Genomic DNA, 23,492 nt, shown 5'->3' on the forward strand with positions numbered 1-23,492 from the left:
CGTGTTAAGTACCGCCTTTCTATGTTAACTTTGCAGCACTCACTTGTAGACAAGCTCGGGTAATCCGACGCGCCTTGGCAGGGCGCTCATTATCTGTACTATGATTGTCTGGCCAGTTGGCATTGAAAGACATGGTTCGCTCTATGCTACCGGAACTGAGGCAAGACACATCTTAAAAGAGTCGGAATAATGAAAAGGGCCAATCTGGGGATACTAATTGCTCTGATAACATCTCTGATAACATCTCGGATGCTGATTTGCTGCCCACACTCATACTCGGTCCACGGGTCCACGGGTGTTTAGTGGAACTTCCATGACAGTCTAACCTCATACGGAGTACAGGCGATGATATACAATTGAGCCGATAACGCTTTTAATCTAGGGCCCTCACGCATTATTCTAGGTTCCAATCTTGTTAGCCTTGCTGTAGATTAGTTGAAGAAATACGAACGGTGCCATGTCCCACTGATAAAGTATTGGGCAGTCTCTAGACGGAAGTCTTGGAGCGAGTATATTGTTGCTTACTTTATTTCCACCCTACTTTAGCATTCTTTTCTTTCTTTACCTCATTTTCGCCCAGTGTTGAATACCTCGGCCTGTAGTTATTTTAAAAAGTGGGTTAGTCATGTAGAATATATATTTCTAGGGATAGCCGAGGAATTGTGGTCTATGGTGGTAGCTGTATATGCCCAAAGGGATCCAATAGTGGACCACGATGCACAGCGACAAGCTGTTGTTCTATCAGTGCCTTGTCGTAAGTTGTGTCTTTCCATAAAAGGCCACTACTCGTAGCACCTTCTATAGACCCAGACAGCTTTATTCATAGAGCCAATCGGCTACACAGCGAGCATCGCGATCAGCTCTCGGGGATACCGGCCCCAATTGGCTCGGACCACGTTTTACATACTCTCCATCTCGCACCTTGCCAGTTATCTTGCCATTTGCCCACATAACCTTACCACGAAGAATTGTATATCGAGGCCAGTTTACGAACCTCATCCCTTCATAAGGGGTGTCTTCAGAGGTAAAATGTTAGCTTTCCGTGCTTGAAAAGTACATCCTAGATCGTGGCACTTACAGTCGACGTTGTGATGTAGCATAGAATTAGTGAGATTGAATGGCGAGAACGTCTTCTCTGGGTGCCACTAGAATTTTAACATGTCAATATCATCATAGAGCAGCGGTTTCGATATCGGGTTTCATGTCTTACTATCACAAAGTCGGCGTCTGATCCGGGCATCAATGCCCCCTTGTTAGGATATAGGCCGTACTATGGATATGTCAGCATTGGTTCAAGGAGGCAGAAAAGGAGTAGACATCTAATTACCAGTTTGGCTGGGTTTGTCGATGTCAACTCAACAAATCGCTGCGGCGTAATACGACCACTAGCCAATGCCCCCGTATAGAGTAACGGCAGGCGCGTTTCAACGCCCGGGATCCCATTGGGAATAAAACGGAATGCTCCCCCTTTCCTTTCCAATAAATCTTTTAGCTCTTCTCCGCTGCATGGCTTCTCCCCCGCCATACTTGCCTCGTGCTCTAACACACCGGATGGCTTTCCATGAGGGTGATCGTAGCGGAAAGGGCAATGGTCAGATGAGTAAATCGTGAATGTCCCATTTGACAAACCGCTTTTTAGATGTCAGCCAAAAATATCCCGTATTAAATGTAGCCAATCTTACACAAAGAGCTCTTCATGATCAGCTGTGGTGGGTGGTGGAGGTGGCGAGCAAATCATCTTGCTATTTTCGAAACATGTGGGTGAATGAAACCGTTTCTATAATTGAAATTAGGGATTGTTTATTTGCTTTAGATTAGGGCAAATTACCAAATCTTCCCAGGTGAGATGGAAGTATTGAGGACATGTCTCTGCGTAGACTGGCAGTCCCATCGTCTGGGCACGACGCACATTGGCGGCACCAAGCTACCTGATTTAGTTCGAGACCTTTTTCTTATAAGGACTGAACGTACCACTGAGCCAACGTGAACAAACAAAATCGGATTTTGGATGAGCTGTGCTAAGGCAATCGCTCTATTGGTGGCTTCTCCCTCGACAAGCGGAGGACGCGACAAGGCGTGATAGTAAGGAGCTGGTATAGGTTAGCAAGTAAAAACAAAATTGCGCCAAGTACTTACCAACCATCCCCTTACTCTCCAATTTCTCTGTGTCTGAGTCAGTTTTATTCTATATCCCCCAGCAAGAAATTTACCTGTTAACCATTCTATCATATCCCCATTCTCGGCATGAATCATCTAATACAATATTAACCCCCTACCCACTATGGATATCATGTTAATAGAGAGAAACTCACTGTAGTGATAGAATTCTTCCTTGCCGCAAACATGACATCCAACATTTGTGAGTCAGTCAAACGCTGCGTCGCATACGTCAAGAACAACTTGCAGCTACTGATCCCCAAGTCTTTGATCAAAACTGGTAGCTCGTTCTCAAGAATATCTGCATCATTGCGAACAATAATGATGTGGAATCCATAGTCCACATAACTGCCCGTCTCCTCAGCACGGGCATTATAGCTTTCAACCACTTTCAAGAGGCTCCGGTCTTCTTCCGCCCTGGTTTGAGTGGCAAAGGTGATGATCGTAGTGGTTCCACCGGCAACAGCACTTCTTGACCCGGTCTCAAAGTTATCGGAGCATTCGCCGCCGAGGCCGTGTGGTCCTGCGAGAATTAGACACAATGCTGATCAAAAATATATGATTTAGCTACCGGTTTTCAGGTCTTGACATAGATGGACGTGTGCATCGACACCTCCAGGCATTACATAGGCACCTCTGTATCGACGTGTTAATTATGTATTTGGTTTTTCAGATTCGCAGAGCACGTACTCAGCATCTATGATCTCAGTTCCTACCAACTCATCATCTGTGAATGAATTCGCAAGAGATTGGATCTTTCCATCTTTGACCCCGATACAAAATTTGCTTTATTGCGTTAGCGACCGTACATCTATCGAATCATCAGAGGCCCGGTACCCGATGTCGCTGGCAGTCACAACTGTCGCATTAATCACAACCAAATCAAAATTAGGCGCCATGTTCTCAATAGTCTTGTCAGTATCAAATTGAGAGAGGGTGTCGAACTGGCATAATAGGACACAGCGTGCGGGACACACGGCTCTTGAGCCGACTGCCATCGGCCGGTGCCGCTTATCTGTCGTCCGATGACAGGACGCCACAGTGTCCGTGTTTTTTGAGATATCCATGGATAGGATTCCATCGCTATCAGGCTATTGATTACGGTCGGGGAATATCCCATTACTAAATTTACTGTATCGCCCCACACCTCCACACCAAAGCCACGTTAGGCCAAGTTTCATTATTTTAGGTTAGGCCTTACAGTTCGTGGGAGCAACTCCATACGGGACTGCAATTGTAATTAAGAGAGAGAGAGAAAGAGAGAGAGAGAGAGATAGTAATTCAAATTGAAAGAAGCACATTGTCTATCGTATACATAACTAGCAATAAAATAAGCATATCTTGTTATTCACACATGGCTGGTCAGCGCGAGAGAATATCATTTAGATCCTGTCGGAAATCTTCTGCCACAGACTCTGAGCGCTCTCCTAGACGGCCAACTGTTAATTACAGGAAACCTTTGAGGTAAGATGGGACTAACCTTCTCGGTAACCTCAAGCGAGGAGCCAGTGACAAAGTCCATGTCGACATAATCGACCATCTTTGACTTGGTCCAAAACTTGTATCCGAAGTAGAGCACGGCAAAGAACGGGATTGGAAAGTATGTCGTAACAAAAGAGGAAGCATCGAAGGTAGGCACTTTAACGGAGATCAGTAAAGGGAACAAGGTGCTCCATATCTTGCGAACTCACTAAAGGAACCAAACCCGCCGAAGATGATGACCATAACGCAAATTGAAATTCCATCTGAACAGTCGCAGAAATTAGTATCTCTCCACACGAAATGGAATTGTGTAAACAAACAGTACGATAGATATGGTTGAAGAGGTGCCATATATGGGAGTGTCTTCCGATCGATGCCCTGCGCCTTGAGACCTTTGTTCCAACGGATGTTGGTCCACAAGATCCCTGTCCAGGAGATCATCCCACACATCGCAGTCATGTTAGCGACTTTTTTCGGCGTTAGCTTCATAATCTAGCACAAATTTCCCAAGATAACCACTCACAATAGCCAAACACTTTGCCCGCTTCTCCATGGGCAGCAGCCATGAATGAGAGGAAAGAGAAAGCACCGCAGAATAGAAAGCAAACCCAAGGGAAGCCGTCTTTTCTAGTCTTGAGAAAGATCTTAGGGGCATGTCCGCGGGCTGCTAGTCCGTATAGGGTTCTTGATGAGACAAAAAGATCGGCTGTACCGGCAGACCATGCGCTCGTGAGAAGGGCTGCATTAATAATGGAAGGGAGGACTGAGATCCCGGAGTTCTGTTTGTATATGTTAGCCTTTTGGTCTTAAGACAATATTTACATGGTAAATTACCTGGATGGCGATAACAAAGGGACTCTTGGCTGCAGTAGAAGAAAGATTGAGAGATGGATCGGAGGGAGACACGAGAAGCCCGATCTGAGTTTGTAAGTAGACTGCTAGTCACTATTGAGTTTTGAACACTTACCATGAAAGCACTGCAGATATAGACTGGATTGAAGGGAAGGGAAGTTAGTATATGGACGTCCAAGAAAGAAATCACCTCAACTGACAGAGTACAAGCCTAATCCAAACACTCTTGATGGCTCGCGGGACATTTCTTTGTGGCTGTAATAGGTTGTAAGTGAAGTGAACTCGCGCTTGGTTTGACAAACTCTTACGTTTGACGTCTCAGCAGCTGCAATCGCTGTAATTTCAGATCCAATGAATGCGAATGCAGCATTGATCAAAACTATAAACCGATGAGCTATTCGGTACGAGCTGATAGTTTGAATTTGGTCTCACCGCTGAAGAATCCGAGAAAACGCCCTTTCGCACCGGCTTTATTGAATGTTAGATACCAGTAAGCAATGTGGTACTGAGCGGATCGGCTTACCAATGCCTTCATACTGTGTGAATCCACCAGTCTCGTCCCAAAATTTGAATCCGATTGCCTCATGGTTCGGCCCGCCACCGGCACTAATGATAACACCGGTGATAATAAGGCCAATGATAGTCAAAATCTATATCAGTCAGTATCTGCGCGGTTTGGAGATTACGCGCCTAGCATCTTACTTTGATTGAACAGAACCAGAATTCCATTTCACCAAAGGCTCGCGTTCCCGCATAATTGATAGCAAACTAGATGGTCATTAGTATCATTTGTAGCTCCAATTATTTGCACAAATTCATACCACGACTATAAGCATCAGTCCAACCCACATGGCATTATTACAGATTCCAGTAGAGCATGTAGAATCTGCCTGTCCTGCCGGAGTCCAAAATGTAACCAGAACCGCCGCTGCGGAAATCTCAGCTGGTAAGACAACTATAGAAATTAGATATTTCCTCCTTTCCTGGGATAAACAAGAATAGTCGCACCAATATAACTAAAGCTTTTGTAAGTCCAGCATCTCGTAGATCAGAATATAATCTCACTTACTTATACCAGAACAGAATACCCATAGCAAATCCAAGCTCGGGCGAGTTGAACCGGCCAGCCAAAGCGAATTGGCCGCCAGGAATGGGAAATTGCGACACCATCTCACCGAGAGCAACCTGTAGATGGACGTTAGCCCTTTTTGAAGATATGAAAGAGTCGGCAGTTTGCTTACCATTACCGAGTATAGCAACGAAGCCATAATACAGTATCCAATAAGAAGGCCAGCTGGTCCACCATTCTTAAGATCGCTCGCTGTGCCCAGAAAAAGGCCAGTACCCTGAGAGTTTATCAGCACGAAATAAAGAGATAGTAGGATGGATGACTGACGATAACACCTCCGATGGCAATCATTTGTCTAGATAAAATCGTGAGTCCCCTATATCAAGGCCCGATCGTGCTGGCACTTACAGATGCCGTGGCTAGGTTTATTGTTAGTTTAGTCCAGTAGCCATTAAGGAGGTGTGGCTCGGCGTACCCTAAGCTGTCGTTGAAGGCCATGATTGCTACCTATGTCTTGGGCGGCTTCAATGCTGACAGGAATCTCGTTGGCATCATAAGCCAGCTCTTTAGCTTTCTGAGATATAGGTTAATATCAAAATTTACTGCCCAAAGAGATATATCTTACCTCGTCCTGCATATTGTTTAACGTAGCTGGTTGTCGAGAAATGAATCTTGACCTTCGTCAAAAGGGGGCCAAATGATCATATATAATTATCAACCCATCCACAAAAAAACGCCTCATGAAGCCTAAACCAACTTACTATCGTTCTTATCTCTACGATAAGGCTTCTCGTCCAGCGGTTAATGACAATGCGGGTCGAGCGGAGACTTCCCGCGCCTGTCTTATCAGCGGGCTAGAGACCGATGCTCCCGACGCTCACGCCCCTCATAGGTACGAAGAGGTCGTTGAACTTTGAACATTAAACCAAGAATCTGAAAATCCGAAACTTGACTTGGTGACGACAATCCAATTGCTTGTACTGATCTTACAATGGCACATGCTACACGGGCACTCCGGCCAGGAGTATACGTGCCACTACCAACTTTCTTTGATGACAACCAAGAAATTGACTTTGACGGCTATCGGAGACATCTGCTAGGTAAGATAGGGCTCATACTTGGAGATTTATTAGTCACATGAACTTATTTGGCATCGATCACAGCTATGGTCACCCGCGGCATGGGTAAGTTGTTTCAACGCATAGTATGGAACCACACACTAATGGGACCACTGGTTCAGTACCAGTATGTGCTGGATCCTTAGGGGAAGCTGTTCATCTGGTGTGTTCAATTCTTTCTATCATGCCCTTAGATGATAGTACTAAATCTTCTTAGGATTTCGATGAGCGTGTATCCCTTATCCGCTTCATCAGGGCAACTTTGGATGCGGAAGGGCTCCAATCTACACCAATAGTCGCTGGCGTAGGAGGGCTCAGTACCAGAGAAACTATTAGTCTGTCCAAAGCTGCAGCAGATACCGGGGCGTAAGTTAGCACTGAATCCCGGAGACTGATTAGCTTCCTTCTAACAATAACAGAGACGCGGGTATGGTTATTTTACCTGCCTATTACGCTGCAAGTCTGAACACGGACATGGACCAAGTCATTCAATATTACATTGATATTTGCGAAGCATCACCGGTAAGTATAGGTTGTCCATAACGCACTATATGTATTATTGCTGATAAATTGACAGATTCCTCTATTGCTATACAACTTCCCTTCCAACGCTGGCGGCCAGGATATGTCTTCAGAAGTTATCAGTGCAATTATGAAGAAAACAGCTAATTTATGTGGAGTGAAGTTGACGTGAGTTTCAACGTTTTCAGCAACTCTCGCCATTTGGACAGCAGCGCTAATAAGAGCAGATGCGGTGGAAGTATGGGGAAGCTGATCCGTATTCAGGCCCTGATCTCCGAAGATACCACAATAAATGAGACTCGGAAATTCCCATTCCTCTTGCTGGATGGCCTTATTGCGGATCTGACCCCTTGGATGCAATGTGGTGGTCACGGCACTGTTAGCGGTATTCCTAACTTTGTGCCAGTGGCTTCTATGAGGCTCTGGTCACTACTGAATTTGCCATTACCAACGGAGACCGAGCGCAAGGAAGCGAGAAGGATTCAAGGGATTCTTGCGCGGGCTGATGCTGCTGCGGTTCCGGGTGGTATTCGGGCCATGAGTTAGTATCTTCTTAAAGAATTTTGATGGGTGCTAGGCTGATTATACATAGAGTATGCGTTACACAAGCTGCATGGGTATGGAATTGCTCCGCGAAAGCCATTGCTTCCGTTGAGGGAAGCCGAAGGGGATGAATTTATGAACGCTTTGGATGAGGCATTGCGACTTGAGTGTGAATTAACAGATGTAACGTCAACCACATAGCACGGTAGTCTATTGCCGCGACTATGTCAAAACAAGTTCCCCTTATATGATGTACAAGAATAGTCGGCCGCTTATGCGTCCTTGTCAAGTCTTTTTCAGTAGTCTTTTATGGTATCTAGTCTTCTCAGATTGTCTTTTTAGATGTCTTTTTTAAATGTCTTTTTAAATGTCTTTTTAGGTGGTCTTGTTTGGTGGTCTCCTCAGATTCTTCACATTTAGTCTTTTCAGATCTCTGTTTCCATAGATATTTTCTCTCCCTTCTCAGTTTGTTAGGTAAACAGCAGCAAAAGACGGAAATAAGCTTAATTTGTGAAATGGACTTTTCATGCATAACCTTGACTTTCACCACTCATACCGTCGAAACTACTCTTTATATAATTACCTCTGCAAATATGAACTTTCCTGTCAATCTAAGTAATAACAGTAACTGTTAAGAGATGTCTAGAGAGAGGTCGAAATGCATTATGTAACATAAGTTCCATCAAGAGTTGAGAAAGCTAACAAGCTAATACTAGAATATGGGATCTAACAGATGTCAATCTAGGTAGTAACAGTAATAATATCCAAAGAAGAACTTCACACTTAGTAGTCACCGGTAGGAATTCCACCCACAGTCGGAACATGCTGTCCGTGGAATCCAAGCCCAACGGCCCCATCGACATTTGCTCGGCCAAGCTCTGACAAGTTACGAGCATCGAGGCAGAGCAAATAACTCTTGCTGCGCATCCCGTCGAGAACCACGCTAAGAAGTACACCATCATCCTCACTAGTGGCCTCGGGATTAGCGACGAAAATTGGCTCACCGGGCGATTGGCCATGGCATGCCCAGAGCTGAACTTGCTGGGTATCACAATCGAGCTTCATGATACCATCTGTCAAAGTTGCCTCTCCACGGAAGGTCGTAGCGTAGACATATCGGTGTTTCTGGGTGACTCTTTTCGGATTCATAGTTGGCAGCTCAGGCGATAACGATTTGCAGACGGACCACTCGACTATTGCTTTCTTAGGATCGGTCCATGGAGTGGAAGGCACCGCAGGCAGGCGGAACCGGGTAAAAGATGTACGGAAAGAATCGTCTCTCTGTTTTTGGAAGGCCTTGGCTGTATCCAACGAAGAGATCAAGTTCTCGTAATAGAGGGATTGCAAAAATTCAGAGCTCTCGGCTCTCACAACATCTGCAACAATATCCATCTCCGCCGGATTCTCCTTTGAGGGCTCGAGCCATGCGTTGACCGTGTGGAAGCAAAAGAATGCAGGGCTTTCGTACGTTGCGATCAATCCCTTGCCGTGCTTACGGTCAATGACATGCCATACTGCCGGCTGACTTGGGTTTGTTGGCAAGATTGAATCCATGAACGAGGAGTTCATCAGCTGTGGGTTTACATGCGAGTTCCACACACACAGCACAACATGGTCCTCAGTGATGAGAAGAGAGTGAAGATAAGCTGGTGTTGCGGGGAAGGTTGCGAGGATTGTGGTCTCCCCCGTTGAAGCTGAGACCCCGAAAACACGGTATGTACAGGTTTGGCCGAGGGTGAGATTGAAATTGAACATGTCTCCCGTGATAGGATCAGATCGAGCATGAGATGCAGAGAGTTGCCCCGAAAGCTCAGGATGCAGCATGGTCTGCGAGGCCAGACCAATGGGCTCCAGTGTTTCTGGATCAAGCTTCTTGAAGGCATTGTAGTCGGTCTTCGCATAGAGAGTTCGGATTCCCTGAGAATCGCTCCAGCGAGAAGTCGACTCATCGGGTTTGGGATCGAGACCGGGGAAATTGATTGAAAGCGTGACACTTATGTTACTACTCGACGGAGTGGGTTGCGGGACATATTCAGTCTGGACTTTGCCCAAGACGCTCTTGCAAGGATCGCGTTTCTGTCCGAAACCGACCATGTCCAGAGATCCCGTCTTTCTTGCTTGTTCGATCAGGTCGTCGGTTGAGAAGCGAGAGTTGTAGAAAACCCGAAGTGAAGTATTGGAGTCATCTGGAGCAAAGATCTGGAAACGATGGGTTTGACCGAATCCATCGAACCAGTGGGAGAGCCGTAGTGTTTCTCCATTCTCGGCTTCGATTTGGCTTTTTCCTGGACCTGTACGGTACAAAATTCCAGCAGTGTAGGCAGGAATCCGTCCTATCACAGAGAGCTCGACGGGCTTTCGCTGTTCGTATTCAGGATCGAACTATGCAGGGATTAGTACGGATAGTTCGAGGTGTCCATCACTTCACTTACACCTTTGTCGTTGGGCCAGCTGTTATAATGATCTTCTGTCATATCATTCTCCATGGCTGTTGAGTCTGGGCCAATAGAAGGCATGGATTGAATGTGATAGTTAACTAGATCTGTGTTGTGTGGAGATGGTTGCCTGATGTTTTAGGCCACGAACTCTCTTTGTTCTCTTTTTCTCTCTCTTTTCTTTCGTTTCAACAATCTGATTTACTTAAGAGACTGACGAGTTGACAATCTCGACAATTCACCTTTTATATATTTTCTAAACAACTGTTTTGAAAGGAAACCTCCTATTTACTGGGCCTAATTTTTGTGTTCGTCATTAGCGGGGGAATCGCGACGGGCTGAATTTCTCAACCGAATTCTCCTTTTCTTTCACCAATCGCCAACGTCAAATTACCGAGTCTCGCTCATCATCGTCACTTTGAGCCGCGCCAAGTCTATAACTGACTTCGGATCTCGGATTGCACATTCAAATTTGGTTTCATCCGGGGGGTCTTGGCGGGATACACCCACTTGTGTTAATAGCCCGTCTTCCGACACGCAAATCATCTATCTCGTGAACTTCCCACCGTCCAAGGCTCCCACTTTTTCGGAATCTTCTATTAAACCGACGCCAACCCCCCATGAAGCAACAAGTACGGACCCGAGACTCCAACAGCACCAAGGATGTGGAAATGTAATGAATGTTCCTCCAATTTCCAGCGACTAGATCATATGAAACGCCATGCCCTTACGCGTATGTTTACAGTGATAATCGGATGGGAAAAGTAAATATGTAATGACTTGACACAGATCACACGGTAAAGGGCCACCTCTGTTCATTTTGCGGCTCTGCATTCAGCCGAGGGTGTGTCATCTTCCATCGCTCCCGAAGAGAGATATGTCACCCCGTCATGTATGCTGACAACAACACCCAGAGATGTGCTACGAAGACATTGGAAATCGTGCAAGGCCCGTGTAGACAGCGGCCATGCAATACCCGAGCCGGAGCGCGGTGGGAAACACAAACGTGCCTGTGATAGTTGCGCAAGTCTCAGGAGAGCCTGTAATGGGGAAACACCGTGTGCGGAATGCGCCCAAAGAGAAAGGCAGTGCACTTACCAACGCCTTCTTGACGATGAGCTTCCCTTGTCATCCACTTCGCAGGCTTTACTAGAGATCCCGGACGCCGAAAGTTCAGGTGCGAGTGATGATGCCCCTAATGTTTCTGAGTCAAGTTGGGACCTTGGCCCTGCGACACTTTATCCACCTCATATGAAAATTAATGCTCGACGCCAGAATTTTGCTCTTGGCTGATTAGAAAGGCTAATGATCAACTGGTTCAAGTCTTATGCGGGATCAGGTATCTAATCACTCCTTCATTGCGAGCCAAATGGCGTACGTAATTGGTGGCAATGTGTTCTTGACGGTATGACATATTCTGAACACGATATGCAGATGTCATTGGTGAACAAGTCAGCTCAGATCCCTCCGGCAGCGTACTTCCCGCTCAGAGAACCGCGCCATCGGAATTTGAATGATTGGACCACTACATGCTCTCTCGCCTTTCGTAGGCTATCCGGGGTGAAAGTTAGGAGAGAGACAGCTTATAGAATAATATGAGCTGATTCTGTATTGTAATTGAAGATGGGGGCGAGGTACCGCCATCTGACTTGGGGGACTCGCCTGCAGTGAATATCTTTATTTTATTTTATTTCATTGTGTTAAGCTCATTTAAAGTGTCTATGTGGTGATCATGACTCGAGTGGAGATTTATTAGTTATGTATGTATATCACTGCAGGTTCCCCTTCACTGGCTCCCCGAGATGTGCTTTTCACCGTGGCAAGAAAATGGAATCAGCGCTATCGTACACATTTTCAATGAAGTTCTCATAGCTCAACCAAGCCGTATCATCCGAGCTGCTTTGCAAGGTCGGGTCACTAAAATCCACCGCATCCCACACATTGGGCCAGGGCACCGGCGCAAAGGAAGTCGGCACTTCTACCATGTGCGAATCTCGCGGTTCATCGACGGCCTCTTTTAAATCGAGCGAAAAGTTCGTGAGATCATGTTGAGGCTCAGGTTGTTTTGAGAAAAGCTCTGAAGACATGCCATCGAAATAGTATTGAGACACTGTTTGGCGAGCATCAACACCGAGGAGCTCATTTCTCCGCGTTTTCGCCTGTGACATGAGCCTCTCCAAAGGCTTCCAGAGCATTCCATGCTGAGAATCCGCGATTACAAGCCGCAAGCGCTGGTAAACGTCGTCAACGACAGTCCAGTACTTTGACATCACCGCGGAATTTTTGCAGACGCAGAGTTCGGCAAGGGCCACAGCCAATGCATGCCATGGAACCCACATTGAGACGTACCATCGCCAAGACCTGGCGCCTGGGTAGTTGTATGCCTCCTGCGACCACTGCAGGTTATCAGCTGCGATTTTGAGGAGTGCGTTCTCTTGGATCTTCGGGGGTATAAAATTATAGCTTCTTTGCAGCGGCCGAAGACAAGCTAGTTGCAGCCAGCTGCCCATAACATGCGCTGTCTTCTGCGCGTACCACTGGAAATCCGACAAATCGGGCCTGCAGCCGCTCAGGAGGTCTGACATCTTTTTTTGGAAATCGTGGACGACTTGCTGCCGCAAACTCATGATACTCACGGCTGGCTCAGTGAGGTCCGAAAATGCAAGAGTTCGGGTCACGGACGCTGACGCTGCGATAATCAAGGTGTGCGTCATATCGGTAAATGTGCCTTCAGTGTGTTCGGGGATTGGCCCTGGCATGTCGAACCATAGGTCCTCGTCGTTGACATTCGATGGCGGGTTGTAATCGAGCCATGCGGATTGCATCATCGGCTCGGATGCCCTGTCTAGGGAGGCTGCTACATCGAGAAGGCCGATCCCTAGCCATGCTCGTTTGCGCATCTCGTGCTCAAAAGGGCGCACGGTGAATGGCGGTTGGGGGATGTGGAGAGACAATGCTTGGCCTACTCGAAGTGCCATGCTCAACATGGTCCAGACCCTTCGACTTTGGTCTTGAGATCGCGCAGCGAGCTAGAAGGGCTTAGATTAAATTCCGGGTTTCAAGATGAAGGGGCACAAAAGACGAGAAACTTATAGTCGTACTCACCAGAGATATAATATAAGCTTGCAGAACAGTGAGATCGTTCGTCGTGACAAAGTCCGCCTTTGTGAGCGCCGATTCTGTTTCTTTCTGGAATTCTGTGACCAGTATCCTTTTGCTTGTGTTGAATATTGACTGACATTCCACTTCGTCAAGAGTACACACAGCGGAAAGATAAATAGCCGAAGCAAGGGTAGCTGGCGCCTGGTGATCCTGCTCATAGTCAAGATAAGGCTTGCCATCCTTAATAAATGCCTGCAGCGACGGTCGATGTAAAATTTTGAACAGAGGATCGACGTTGTGGAAGAAAATGTCACACAACCTATGCCGGATTTGGGGTTGAAGATTTAATCGCTTGTTGGCCTGGGGCGAGTTCGATAAGCTGCCAGGGCTTTCTGAGCTCACAAGTGAGGTGCCAAACCCAGATGCTGAATCTTTGATATCGTGATCTTCATTTTCTAGACGACCTTCCAGGACGCTGCGCAATTCTTGGGTCTAGTGATTGTGTGCCATGAGTTAAATCACATCTGCAAACCATCGGTTTAACACACTCACCTGCTGCATAATATCCTCCCAGAACGGGCCCCCAACATACGCCGTTGAAGGGCGAGGGAGGTGTGGTTGGGCTGTACCGGGCAAGTAGTCATTCTGATCCTGTCGAGTATCAGGACCATCCTTGCTGACCTCTGCCGCCGACTCCGGCTGGGTGTATGGATAAGCGGGCACAGGAACAGTCGAAGCAACATTTAATTTGTCACCTCGCTCATTCGCGACTCTTTTCAGAAGTTTCTCGAGTCTCGCCACCCGCTCAGATAGTTCCTTGTCCGAGCCTACATTCCGCTCTGGTTTTCGCGTGCGACCGCGCGGGAGACGGGCACGTTCCACAGGAACACACACGAGGCCAAGTCGCTGGCAGCTTGTACAAGGGCTTAACTTGTCGCATTTCACTTTGCGCTGGCGACATGCTTCGCAGGTGAGGCGCACCCGTGGCGCGAAGGACCGTGAGAGGGTTGCCCCGGCTTGGCCCTCGGGATCGGCCATTTTTTACTAGGGACCCAATTGGTCTAGCTGGAGGTGACGCAAATGGACTTGGGGTGGATTGAATATTTTGTGCAATGTACATCCTTGTCGAAGATCCAAAGCTTTTGCATGCGACGTTCTGCACACCCCCGCGAAGCTTTCGATCCACATTAGATGTGACTGGCCAATCAGAGGTCAAATTAAGACGTTCTGCCTTTGCGGATGATCTGCGTAAGTCAAATGCATAGAAAAAGTGATACATATTGATTTTTAAGCTAAGAATTAACTAGACTATAAAGATACTAGTTTCACCTAATAACGGTCTGCTTACCTATGTAAATATGTACTAGTTCACTTCACACTTTCCCTAACTATCAACTTTTAAGTAACATCCTACACTCTTCGAAGTTTATATCCATTTTCCCTTTCGCAACATTTCTTTACTTTCCAATCTACAATTTTCCACTTCGGGCGCCTCATCGTGCCCCAGAGTCTCAATAAACAGAATGCGACCAAGCTGCCAAGGCAGCCACTGGTCTAGAGCCCTCGGAGATTCCGAGACTGATGACCCCGCTAATGATGAACTTCACCTGGCAGAAAACGAAATAGTCCGCTGCCTACTCACCATAGTATAGTCCATTTATGCATACAGTTTTGGATTTATGTATGCTAACTTAACTAGTAATGGTCTAAAGCGAAGAAACTCGGGTTTCTACAGGCGTGCTCCAATGCCTAGCATACATGGGTGAGGGTCTTGAGTTACACCATACAAACATAAATGCATGTACTGACATAAATAGGGATGGTCCACCATGGAAAACCGCAAAGATGCACGATATATCCGTGCTGGCTGGAACTGGATCGACTCACCTGAGAGAATCAAATTGTCAGACGAAAACGCCGACCTAGCAAGCAACAAAATGAACGCCAAGGAAAGGGGAGCCAAATACCCAGCTGACTTTGACGGTAATGACCATTTTCGCGCAACTCGGGTACCAGAAGATCCAACTCCACTAGGATCGGCACACGGACTGCCGTTGATATTCATCGGGAGAGGAATTATGCCATTATTATTGCTAGGTCGCCAGCACGTGGGCAAGTTCGGAAGCCTCTACTCGAACCTGATTCGGCCGTCAAGGGTAGTAAGTCCATGTTCACATTAGCTCAAGCATTGGATCCCCTGTAGTGGCAAAGACTGCAACGAAGTCGAAGATCCTGCCCCTACCCGGCACACCCAGTTTGTGATGGACCAGTCTAAGCCTGGTCAATTCTATTGCAGGCGGTGCTGGAGGAATATTCATTATGAGTCCAAATAATACAAAGATCAGGAGGTCGTTTGTCGAAATATACTATAATATTACTACTAAATCATCCAGTTCATAACTCGAAAATGCAGATGGGAATAAAGTTGTTTTTTTTCTTTAGAATTTGTTCTAGATTGTGGGTGTACGGTGTTCGACCGAGATCAATTGGGGTAACAGCGCAGTCGATGACGCATAACCTTGAGATTTTCACTCGAAAAAGAATATGAATGGTTCGCCCGGAGTTTGTAAGTGCCCCTTAGTGACAATAATGGGTCGAGTGGGCATGGAATCAGGGGACCGCGCGTTGCGGCCCAAGGCCAAGCCGAGAATATATACGGAGTACTGTATGGTATATAGGACGCCCTAAAGAGAAGCCTCAATAACATTGGGGATGTTTTAATCAAGATAACACCCTGATATCTTCTTCATATGTCCCTCTTAGACGTTTCCCCGCATTCTTACTGTTTTAGCTACTAGTTATGTGCAGCAAACATACTGAGCTTATTTATTACTCTACGATGTAAGACATAGGTCCATAACACGTACAGACGTCTTTTCCATGTCAAAGGTTATACATAGAAAAGTCTCTTGCGCAAAGTATGCTTTTTTCCCCCGCCTTTTTCCGCGGTCTAGCCAACAAACCGAGAAGGGGGAGGCAATATCTATGAAAACAGACATCTGAAAAGACTAACTGAAAAGAATCCGAAAAGACCACCAAAAGGACGGCATCTAAAAAGACATCTAAAGACCATCTGAGAAGACTACCATAAAAGACTACCTAAAACAGACTCGACACGGCCGCATAAGTGGCCGACTATTTTTGTACGTATAATCAGGGATGAATTTGCGTCACTACATCAGAATATGGATGATTGGAAACTAGCATCATCTAAGAGTCAATGCTTTTCTTCCATCATCGATTTGATTCAAATTCTCCGGCACCGTGCACGCGGAGTTTTCTCGGAGGGATTGGGGAGATCGGCGTTAAACCTTCAGATTTCCCCGGCTGATAAAGCCTTTGTCAGGAGATCATTCCAAGGTTGAGTTGTGATTAGGGCGGTAAATATTGAAATGTTTGGATAATCAAGAAGATCCCCGAACTCCCCGAAATTGGAGTTTGTCCGCTCTAGGATTGCGCAGGTACAAAAATGGGCGGCAGAAGTGAGTGCAGATCGCAGGAACAATAGGGTTCCCCCAACTGACTATTGCTCTGGTTTCATTTGAACCGAAGAAAGTTGAATCTTTATAGGAACTTAATTGGGGGGTATTTGACACTATTGATTTTACATAGTAAGTGACAGCCACGACAGTGACATTCAACCATGGATCAATCAAGCGTGAACAAATAGTAAGCGAGGGGAAAATTCTTGGAGTGGATAGGTGGATACATAATGTGAAGGTTCCTGTCAGAGTGTGCTTGGCTACAATGCGTTCATGCAACCACGATGTGGCCCGGTTCACGGGGATAAAATGACATTGGGTCGATTTGGCCATGTGAGTGGACCAACTGGTCCCGACAGTTTTAAAGAAAAGTAATTATTGCCACGTTTTGTGGAGTCCACAGATCCACCTTCAGTGCTATTGCAAACCCTAACAGGGGACAGCTTCCTAATATGTATACTTAGGCCGTCCACGGGTGGTGTCTGACCGCGCAACTACCATGGATTAAGCAACCGGATAAACGAATTAGGAAGTTTTTTTTAACTGAAAACAAAGTTTATGCCATGCAGAGACGACCATGTGCTCTTTGGGGCAATATACCTACTTGGTACTACACACTCCGTACAAACATGTAGGGGTATATTTTGTTTGATATACAATGTACAATGTATGAGCATAACGGACCTGGCGAGTATCTCTTTGTAATAACATACAATCCCAAGACCACTGATCATCACAAAGTCCCGAGTTTGTACTTGTCTTTAGACGAGAAGACGAGAACGAGAATGGGGCCCGCTAACGTTTAGTGGATTTGATGACCAGGCTGGTGGGACGAATACTCTTATCAAAATTGAATAGTCTATTATTGCCCCATCTCTAGCTCGGTGGCTGAATGGTGATCTTCAAATCGGGTGGAGAGGATCTCGCGCCCCTCTTACCTTTCTCTGTATTTTCTTTTTTATACGCAATACTTTACAGTCTCCTATCCCTCCTTTGTACATATTGCGAAGAGGGCCATTCCCTCGTAATCCCGGAGACTTCATCTCGAGCATCGACAAAGTGGCCTTCATATCTACTATAAGTCAACAAAGGAACTTTGCGATCTCTCTTTCAGCGCATTGAATACCCCCCTGTTCACAATCACAATCACAATCACAACCATAACCTCTCTACGATACTCGATCTTCACTCATTTATATACGCCTTATGACACGATGACTACTCTATCAACATCCCGCGGTCACCAGGCCCTCGCCATCAGCACTGTGTTTACAACTATAGCGACATTCATCACTGCCGTCCGTATATTTACACGAGCATTTCTCGTGAAGCAGATGGGAGCAGACGACTATGTCATCCTAGTCTCTCTGGCCTTCTCATGGATTTTCTTCGGTCTGATGGTAGGCGAAGTCTACCACGGCATGGGCGAACACTATACCGCCATCCCGCCCGCAATCTTCAAGGCTCAGATGATCGTACGCTCCCTCTCTGCAGAACATACCTCAGTGCCGTTCCATTGACATAATTCTCTTGCAGTACTTCTGGGCTTCAGTTCCTATATATCAAACAAGCCTCATCAGCACAAAGATGTCAATCCTTCTCCAATACAAACGAGTCTTCTCCACACCACGCATGCGCCGAGCATGTTGGCTCATGATCGGCATTCTAGGCGCCTACGGAACCTGGACCATCATCAGTGCCTGGGCTAACTGTGTTCCTCTCGCCAAGTTCTGGGATCCAACTGTCCCGGGCTTCTGTTTGGATAAGAAAGCCTTGTGGTTTTCCAACTCGGCTATCCACATCATTACCGATATTGTCATCCTCATATACCCTATGCCAGTCCTGAAGTCGCTACAATTGCCCAAGAAGCAAAAGTTCGCTCTCATGGCTGTTTTCGCGCTAGGTGGATTGTAAGTCTAGCTCTATAAAACGACAAATTATCTACAATACTAACAATCATCCTCCCAGCGTCTTGATCACAAGTATTCTCCGCCTCAAATCTCTCCTCATTATCGCCAACTCAAACGACCCAACCTGTAAGTATTAACAATACCTACCAGCCCCTTCCCAACGAGCCAAATCTAACAAATACCCCAGACGACAACGTCGGCGCAGCAACCTGGTCCGCCGTGGAGTGCAACGTAGCAATTATCTGCGCCTGTCTCCCCGGTACACGCGCCTTCCTCTCCAAGCTCCTGCCACACATTTTCTCCACCGGAAGCAATGGCTACCGCAGCAAGACCACGCGGCCTTCGCGAAACGGCCGCAGCACCCTCACGGGCAACAACAACACGCAAGTCCTGGCCTCTGTCGTTGGCGGGCGTGACCATAGCTCGGCCTACGACCACGATCTAGAAGATCTGTCGGCGTCTGACTCCTTCAATAGCTACACCAAGGAGCCTGTGAAGGAGGTCTTTGCGGGCATCAAGGTCACGACCAATGTTACGCAGGAGAGGACCTCGCATTCGAAGATTGCTGTTAATGATGATACGGGTAGTACGAAGGAATTGGTGAAACATAGCTTTTGATCTATAATGATTTGGGTTGTTCTAACGGGTTCGGGTTCATTCCTTATACATATTTCTTTTCTTTTCTTTTTTTGTCTGGTGGTCTTCTCTCTTGTCTAATACCTATGGTGCTTATGTGGCGGTCTTTTACTTATGTTCTTTTTGTGCTTTTACGCGATGATATACCCAATTACAAACAGGCTAGGCTGTGTCTCTCGCACTGTTACAACGCCATTACTATCGAATATCCAAGGAGTCCCTACATATGTACCTCTCAACCATTTTATGTATGAGAACCAGCTAGTGCCTCATTATAAACGCGGATTAAAAATAGTCGAACTAATTGTATGAAGTACCTTAAAGAAAAATTGTATCAATGTATGCTAGACAAGACATGGCTGGAATTGCAACAATCATTTCGTTAAGCTAGGGTCGTTCCTAACCTCAAGACTACCTACAAAGTCTCCAACCACGAGCTCTAGGGTATTATGAATGCATTGTAAAGACAAGTGTACAGATGTCGAAGCGAACAAAACGAGCTGATCATTCAGTATGCATGAGACCCGCCCATTGTACATTCGGAAGCCGCCCACATTTCAGAGACTAGGGTCGTGATAAAGAACATGTAAAAGGACAAAATAGAAAAGAACTCTAGGCGAGGATCTTGAAAACAACGAACACCGGTATGTGCAATGTGTAATGTGAAATTATGCTTGCATTTAATACACAGATGTTAGGATGCAAATCTTAGAACCTCAAGATAGTCGAATTCTGGATCTGTTGCAAAGAACATATATTCTACTCCCAAACGTTGGAGAAGAGATCGTCAGATCCGCCAAATCCACCAGAGGACTTGTTGTTATTGGTGCTTGTGGAGTTAGGGTTGGAGTCTGGGGCAGCGCTGGCCCAGCCGCCGAAGTCCTCGTCCGCTGCCACAGTGGGTGCGGGCTTAGAAGTAGCACTGGGCACGCCCCAGCCATGGCCCACGTCGTTCGGGGTCAAGGTGTCCGGGACCTTCATCATGGATGCAGGCGAGCGTACGGCAGGACCAGGCGATGGGGCACGATCAGGTGTGCTCCATGCGTTCCCGCCCCATGGATCAAGGCTTCCAGACATCATGTTGGCTGCTGCTGCGTTCGCAGCGCCGGTGGCAGGCGCTTTAGGAGGGGCAGGAGGCTGCATCGGGGGAGCAGAAATATTAAACGCGGATTTCATTTCCTGCTGAGGAGAGGTTGCAGTAGACTTTGGGGGCGAGACCTTTGAGGCATTTGCAGGAGGCGAAGAAAATCCGAACAGATCATTTGACAGGGACGATGATGGAGGGTTGGGCTTAGCAGTTGGGGAAGTAAATCCAGCGAATCCGAAATCTTGCCCACTAGAGACGGAAGTTGTTCGGGACTGGGACTTCGGGGCTGACAGGGTCGGGGAGGTTAAGCTATCAAAGAAGTCGCCGCCCGCAGACCCCGAGGGCGATGTGACCTTCGGGGCAGCAGGGGTCGACTTGGCGCCGCCGAAAGATGAGAGATTAGAGAATGCCGATGGCTTCTCAGCTGGTTTGGCAAGTGGAGGAGAAGTAGTAGTCGGGAAGCTCAGTCCACTGAAGGCGTCCGTCAGACCGCCCATGTGAGACGAAGCGGAGGGGGCAGGAGGCGAGGCCATGTCGCCGAAGGAGTTACCCCGCTGGTGCTGCACGGGTGGTGCCGGCTGCGGCTTCGAGTACAATGACAAGATTGACTGTTTGAGGTCTGGCCGAGACATTCCGGCTGGTGCTGCTGGTGTGGATACTGTGCTAGACGGGCGACTACCACCAGTAGAAGGCTGGGTGCTGCCGAAGAAGTCGAGACCCAGCAATGAATCATTGGGCTTGTGAGTCTTGACTGGTGGGGGCTGTACTTGTCTAGGTGGCGCACGCGGAGTAGGTTCGGTTGTGCTAGGGCGATTCGGAGGGGAGATCTCGTCGCCGAACAAATCAATCGAGGCTTGTTGACGGTGTACCGGGGGCTGACTGGCGGCGACTCTTTGCGAAGCAGAACGTTCAATCTTTGCTTTCTCCTGTACAACAGCAAGAGGCTAGTCAGTCAGTGATTGACGCTAACAGGCTGGTCTATCATGCGATCACTCACCACATCGTCATCGCCGTCATCCAGGGCCGAGGGGTCCGGCATCTCACCGTCCATTACCCATCGCTTGCTCTCATACTTCGTCCGGATAAAGTTTTCAATTTTTCTGTTCACGCTCATTGTCAGAAACCATCACCACCGAACGAGTGTCATTCGAATGCACTTACGCATCGGAGGGAACGTGGCCGGGTGCCAGTTTCGCTTCCCAGTATCTGCATCCTATTAGCGCATGCCCAACGTGGCCGGTCAATTGGTTGCGACGAACTTGTTGGCTCTTCCATTGCCCCATCTCACAACACTCTGAAGTTGTTCATCGGTCCATGAATCGAGATCCACGGACTTGACTCGGCTGATATGCGTGCCCATACCCCGGTGAATGCCTGAGCACCGAATGCAAACAAAGACACCCAGGTTCCACGAAGCCCATCGCGGATCTATTCAGAAAACAATTCAGTATATGAGCGCCAAGAAATATCCTCGGAGATGAAGCCAGCGTGGGCGCAATTCAAGGAGGGGATCGGGGACCACTCACGCTTGTTCCGTTTACAGTCGGCACATATCTTGTTGTGCTCGAGTTTCAGCAGAGTCTTGATAGTCTGCGAGTTTTGGGCAGCTTGGCCTGGAGTAGGACGTCGAGACATAATAGCAGCAACTCGAGAATTGATGGTGAAAGGGATAGAGAAACAATGAGAGCAACCCAATTATTCTTAGGTGGCGGTCGGCACAGTTGCGGCCTAAGGCTGCGGTGTATATACGGATGGGGGAAAATGCCAGTCACGCAGTTTGATGTAAAGTAACATGAGGTCATTGGCCAATAAAAGTAGATCTTTAAAAAGATGAACTACGTTGTATAACTATTTAGTTTGGTTTTAAGCTGAAGTATTTCTGAAGTTAAGATCTACAACATATGGTTGGTCCACTCAAACGACGCCTCTCTCCGTATCATGCATGTCGGCCCTTCTGCAGCCTTAGTCTCCGCAAAACAAATGATGATTGAATATCATGAAAATTCCTCAAGCTTTCGACTGAGGTTTCTTGGCAGCGCTAGCATCTTCTGTAAACCGCAGACTGACACTATTCACACAATGACGCTCGTCCGTGGGAGTCTGATACCCCTCACCCTCGAATACATGGCCGAGGTGACCCCCACAATTGGTGCATACGATCTCTGTCCGCTTCATGCCAAACGTGCTGTCAACGTGTCTAGTCACAGCACCAGGGATGGAATCAAAGTATGCGGGCCAGCCACAGCCAGATTTGAACTTGTGGTCGGCAGTGTACAGCGGCGCATCGCAACCAGCGCAATTGTAGACGCCTTTCGACGGGTAGTGGGAATCATATTCACCGGAGCCAGCGCGCTCAGTGCCCTTTTCACGGAGAATGCGGAATTGTTCTGGAGCCATCCTTGTAAGCACACATCGATCCTACATCGCCTAGGACTTGAAAACCCCCCATGTGTACAAACCTGGGTTCAAAACAGCTCTCCACTCGTCTTCACTTCTCTGGTCGGGGGTTGACATGGCTTCGGTTGCTTTCTCGGGGTTTTTGTTGGAGCTGAAGAAGGCACCGAAAAATGGGATGGTCGGCGCAGCTAGAAGAGCCTTGGTGCTTGTCTTCGAATGGGGAGGCTTGCGCGTTGAGGACAAAAATCGGGAGGAGCAAAATCTCGGCACAAGTCGGATAGGGATGGTCTGGTCTCTGAGGGGCAAAAGAATATTGCGAGATAATTGGGTTCGCATAGAGGCAGTGTTGATAGGAAAGTGAGAAAATGTAAGAGTGACAGTTGAAGCAGAGATGAGAGTGGGGTGAAGCTAATCCCATATGGGCTGAAGTCGAGGCCTTTACGTCATCATGCGGGGAGACCCCCGGGGCCGGTTCGGGGACTCTTTAAGGCCTAGACTGATAGAGATCTATAGCATGAATACATACATATATATATATGTTTAGGGGACTACGGTGTTCCAAAACCGACTGTTGTTTTTTGAAAAATTGTTTGAATATTGAAAACAGCCCCAGGTCCCACCTGGGAAACTCCAGCAGTGCAGGGGTATCTCAACAGCAAAATCTGACATATGAACAATATTGAAGAGAAAAGAAAGAAAG

At 47.2% G+C, this 23,492-nt stretch overlaps 9 protein-coding genes across 9 annotated transcripts; 3 read left to right on the plus strand and 6 right to left on the minus strand.

Annotated features, from left to right (window-relative positions):
- Window positions 1-816: 816 nt before the first annotated feature.
- N7471_010056 (uncharacterized protein) lies at window positions 817-3,224 on the minus strand (the record flags this gene model as incomplete). Its single annotated transcript, XM_057282775.1, has 13 exons — window positions 817-1,016; window positions 1,079-1,145; window positions 1,211-1,270; window positions 1,328-1,631; window positions 1,683-1,777; window positions 1,829-1,924; window positions 1,972-2,090; window positions 2,137-2,163; window positions 2,211-2,253; window positions 2,313-2,680; window positions 2,729-2,793; window positions 2,848-2,943; window positions 2,995-3,224. The coding sequence occupies 13 exons, from the start codon at window positions 3,222-3,224 to the stop codon at window positions 817-819; spliced, it is 1,770 nt and encodes a 589-aa protein (XP_057133658.1).
- A 235-nt stretch (window positions 3,225-3,459) lies between these two features.
- Window positions 3,460-6,197, minus strand: N7471_010057 (uncharacterized protein; the record flags this gene model as incomplete). The annotated part of the gene is made up of 20 exons (XM_057282776.1): window positions 3,460-3,584; window positions 3,638-3,795; window positions 3,849-3,902; window positions 3,960-4,106; window positions 4,163-4,418; window positions 4,474-4,557; window positions 4,607-4,629; window positions 4,692-4,746; window positions 4,800-4,870; window positions 4,924-4,959; window positions 5,015-5,141; window positions 5,194-5,259; window positions 5,313-5,446; window positions 5,500-5,507; window positions 5,561-5,676; window positions 5,733-5,837; window positions 5,888-5,915; window positions 5,969-5,979; window positions 6,036-6,134; window positions 6,186-6,197. The coding sequence occupies 20 exons, from the start codon at window positions 6,195-6,197 to the stop codon at window positions 3,540-3,542; spliced, it is 1,635 nt and encodes a 544-aa protein (XP_057133659.1). The 3' UTR covers window positions 3,460-3,539.
- Window positions 6,198-6,551: 354 nt separating this feature from the next.
- Window positions 6,552-7,944, plus strand: N7471_010058 (dihydrodipicolinate synthase family protein; the record flags this gene model as incomplete). The annotated part of the gene is made up of 8 exons (XM_057282777.1): window positions 6,552-6,660; window positions 6,724-6,744; window positions 6,801-6,841; window positions 6,896-7,044; window positions 7,098-7,200; window positions 7,256-7,368; window positions 7,428-7,741; window positions 7,793-7,944. The coding sequence occupies 8 exons, from the start codon at window positions 6,552-6,554 to the stop codon at window positions 7,942-7,944; spliced, it is 1,002 nt and encodes a 333-aa protein (XP_057133660.1).
- Window positions 7,945-8,526: 582 nt separating this feature from the next.
- Window positions 8,527-10,277, minus strand: N7471_010059 (carotenoid oxygenase family protein; the record flags this gene model as incomplete). Its single annotated transcript, XM_057282778.1, has 2 exons — window positions 8,527-10,125; window positions 10,176-10,277. Coding segments are annotated over 2 exons (1,701 nt in total), but the record flags the coding sequence as incomplete, so codon positions are not given.
- Window positions 10,278-11,989: 1,712 nt separating this feature from the next.
- N7471_010060 (uncharacterized protein) lies at window positions 11,990-14,318 on the minus strand (the record flags this gene model as incomplete). The annotated part of the gene is made up of 3 exons (XM_057282779.1): window positions 11,990-13,207; window positions 13,284-13,772; window positions 13,833-14,318. 3 exons carry the CDS (start codon window positions 14,316-14,318, stop codon window positions 11,990-11,992), a joined length of 2,193 nt encoding a protein of 730 aa, XP_057133662.1.
- A 791-nt stretch (window positions 14,319-15,109) lies between these two features.
- On the plus strand, window positions 15,110-15,613 carry N7471_010061 (uncharacterized protein; the record flags this gene model as incomplete). The annotated part of the gene is made up of 2 exons (XM_057282780.1): window positions 15,110-15,439; window positions 15,461-15,613. 2 exons carry the CDS (start codon window positions 15,110-15,112, stop codon window positions 15,611-15,613), a joined length of 483 nt encoding a protein of 160 aa, XP_057133663.1.
- Window positions 15,614-17,976: 2,363 nt separating this feature from the next.
- N7471_010062 (putative integral membrane protein) lies at window positions 17,977-19,290 on the plus strand (the record flags this gene model as incomplete). Its single annotated transcript, XM_057282781.1, has 4 exons — window positions 17,977-18,237; window positions 18,299-18,672; window positions 18,731-18,798; window positions 18,860-19,290. 4 exons carry the CDS (start codon window positions 17,977-17,979, stop codon window positions 19,288-19,290), a joined length of 1,134 nt encoding a protein of 377 aa, XP_057133664.1.
- A 777-nt stretch (window positions 19,291-20,067) lies between these two features.
- Window positions 20,068-22,030, minus strand: N7471_010063 (uncharacterized protein; the record flags this gene model as incomplete). Its single annotated transcript, XM_057282782.1, has 5 exons — window positions 20,068-21,339; window positions 21,393-21,495; window positions 21,557-21,601; window positions 21,655-21,823; window positions 21,922-22,030. 5 exons carry the CDS (start codon window positions 22,028-22,030, stop codon window positions 20,068-20,070), a joined length of 1,698 nt encoding a protein of 565 aa, XP_057133665.1.
- A 372-nt stretch (window positions 22,031-22,402) lies between these two features.
- Window positions 22,403-23,128, minus strand: N7471_010064 (peptide-methionine (R)-S-oxide reductase; the record flags this gene model as incomplete). Its single annotated transcript, XM_057282783.1, has 2 exons — window positions 22,403-22,782; window positions 22,855-23,128. The coding sequence occupies 2 exons, from the start codon at window positions 23,126-23,128 to the stop codon at window positions 22,403-22,405; spliced, it is 654 nt and encodes a 217-aa protein (XP_057133666.1).
- Between the last annotated feature and the right edge of the window lie 364 nt (window positions 23,129-23,492).

This window comes from Penicillium samsonianum (assembly GCF_028829775.1).
Source record: "Penicillium samsonianum strain IBT 33392 chromosome Unknown utg000005l_segment0_segment0, whole genome shotgun sequence".
In the NCBI taxonomy this organism is placed as follows: Eukaryota; Fungi; Ascomycota; class Eurotiomycetes; order Eurotiales; family Aspergillaceae; genus Penicillium; species Penicillium samsonianum.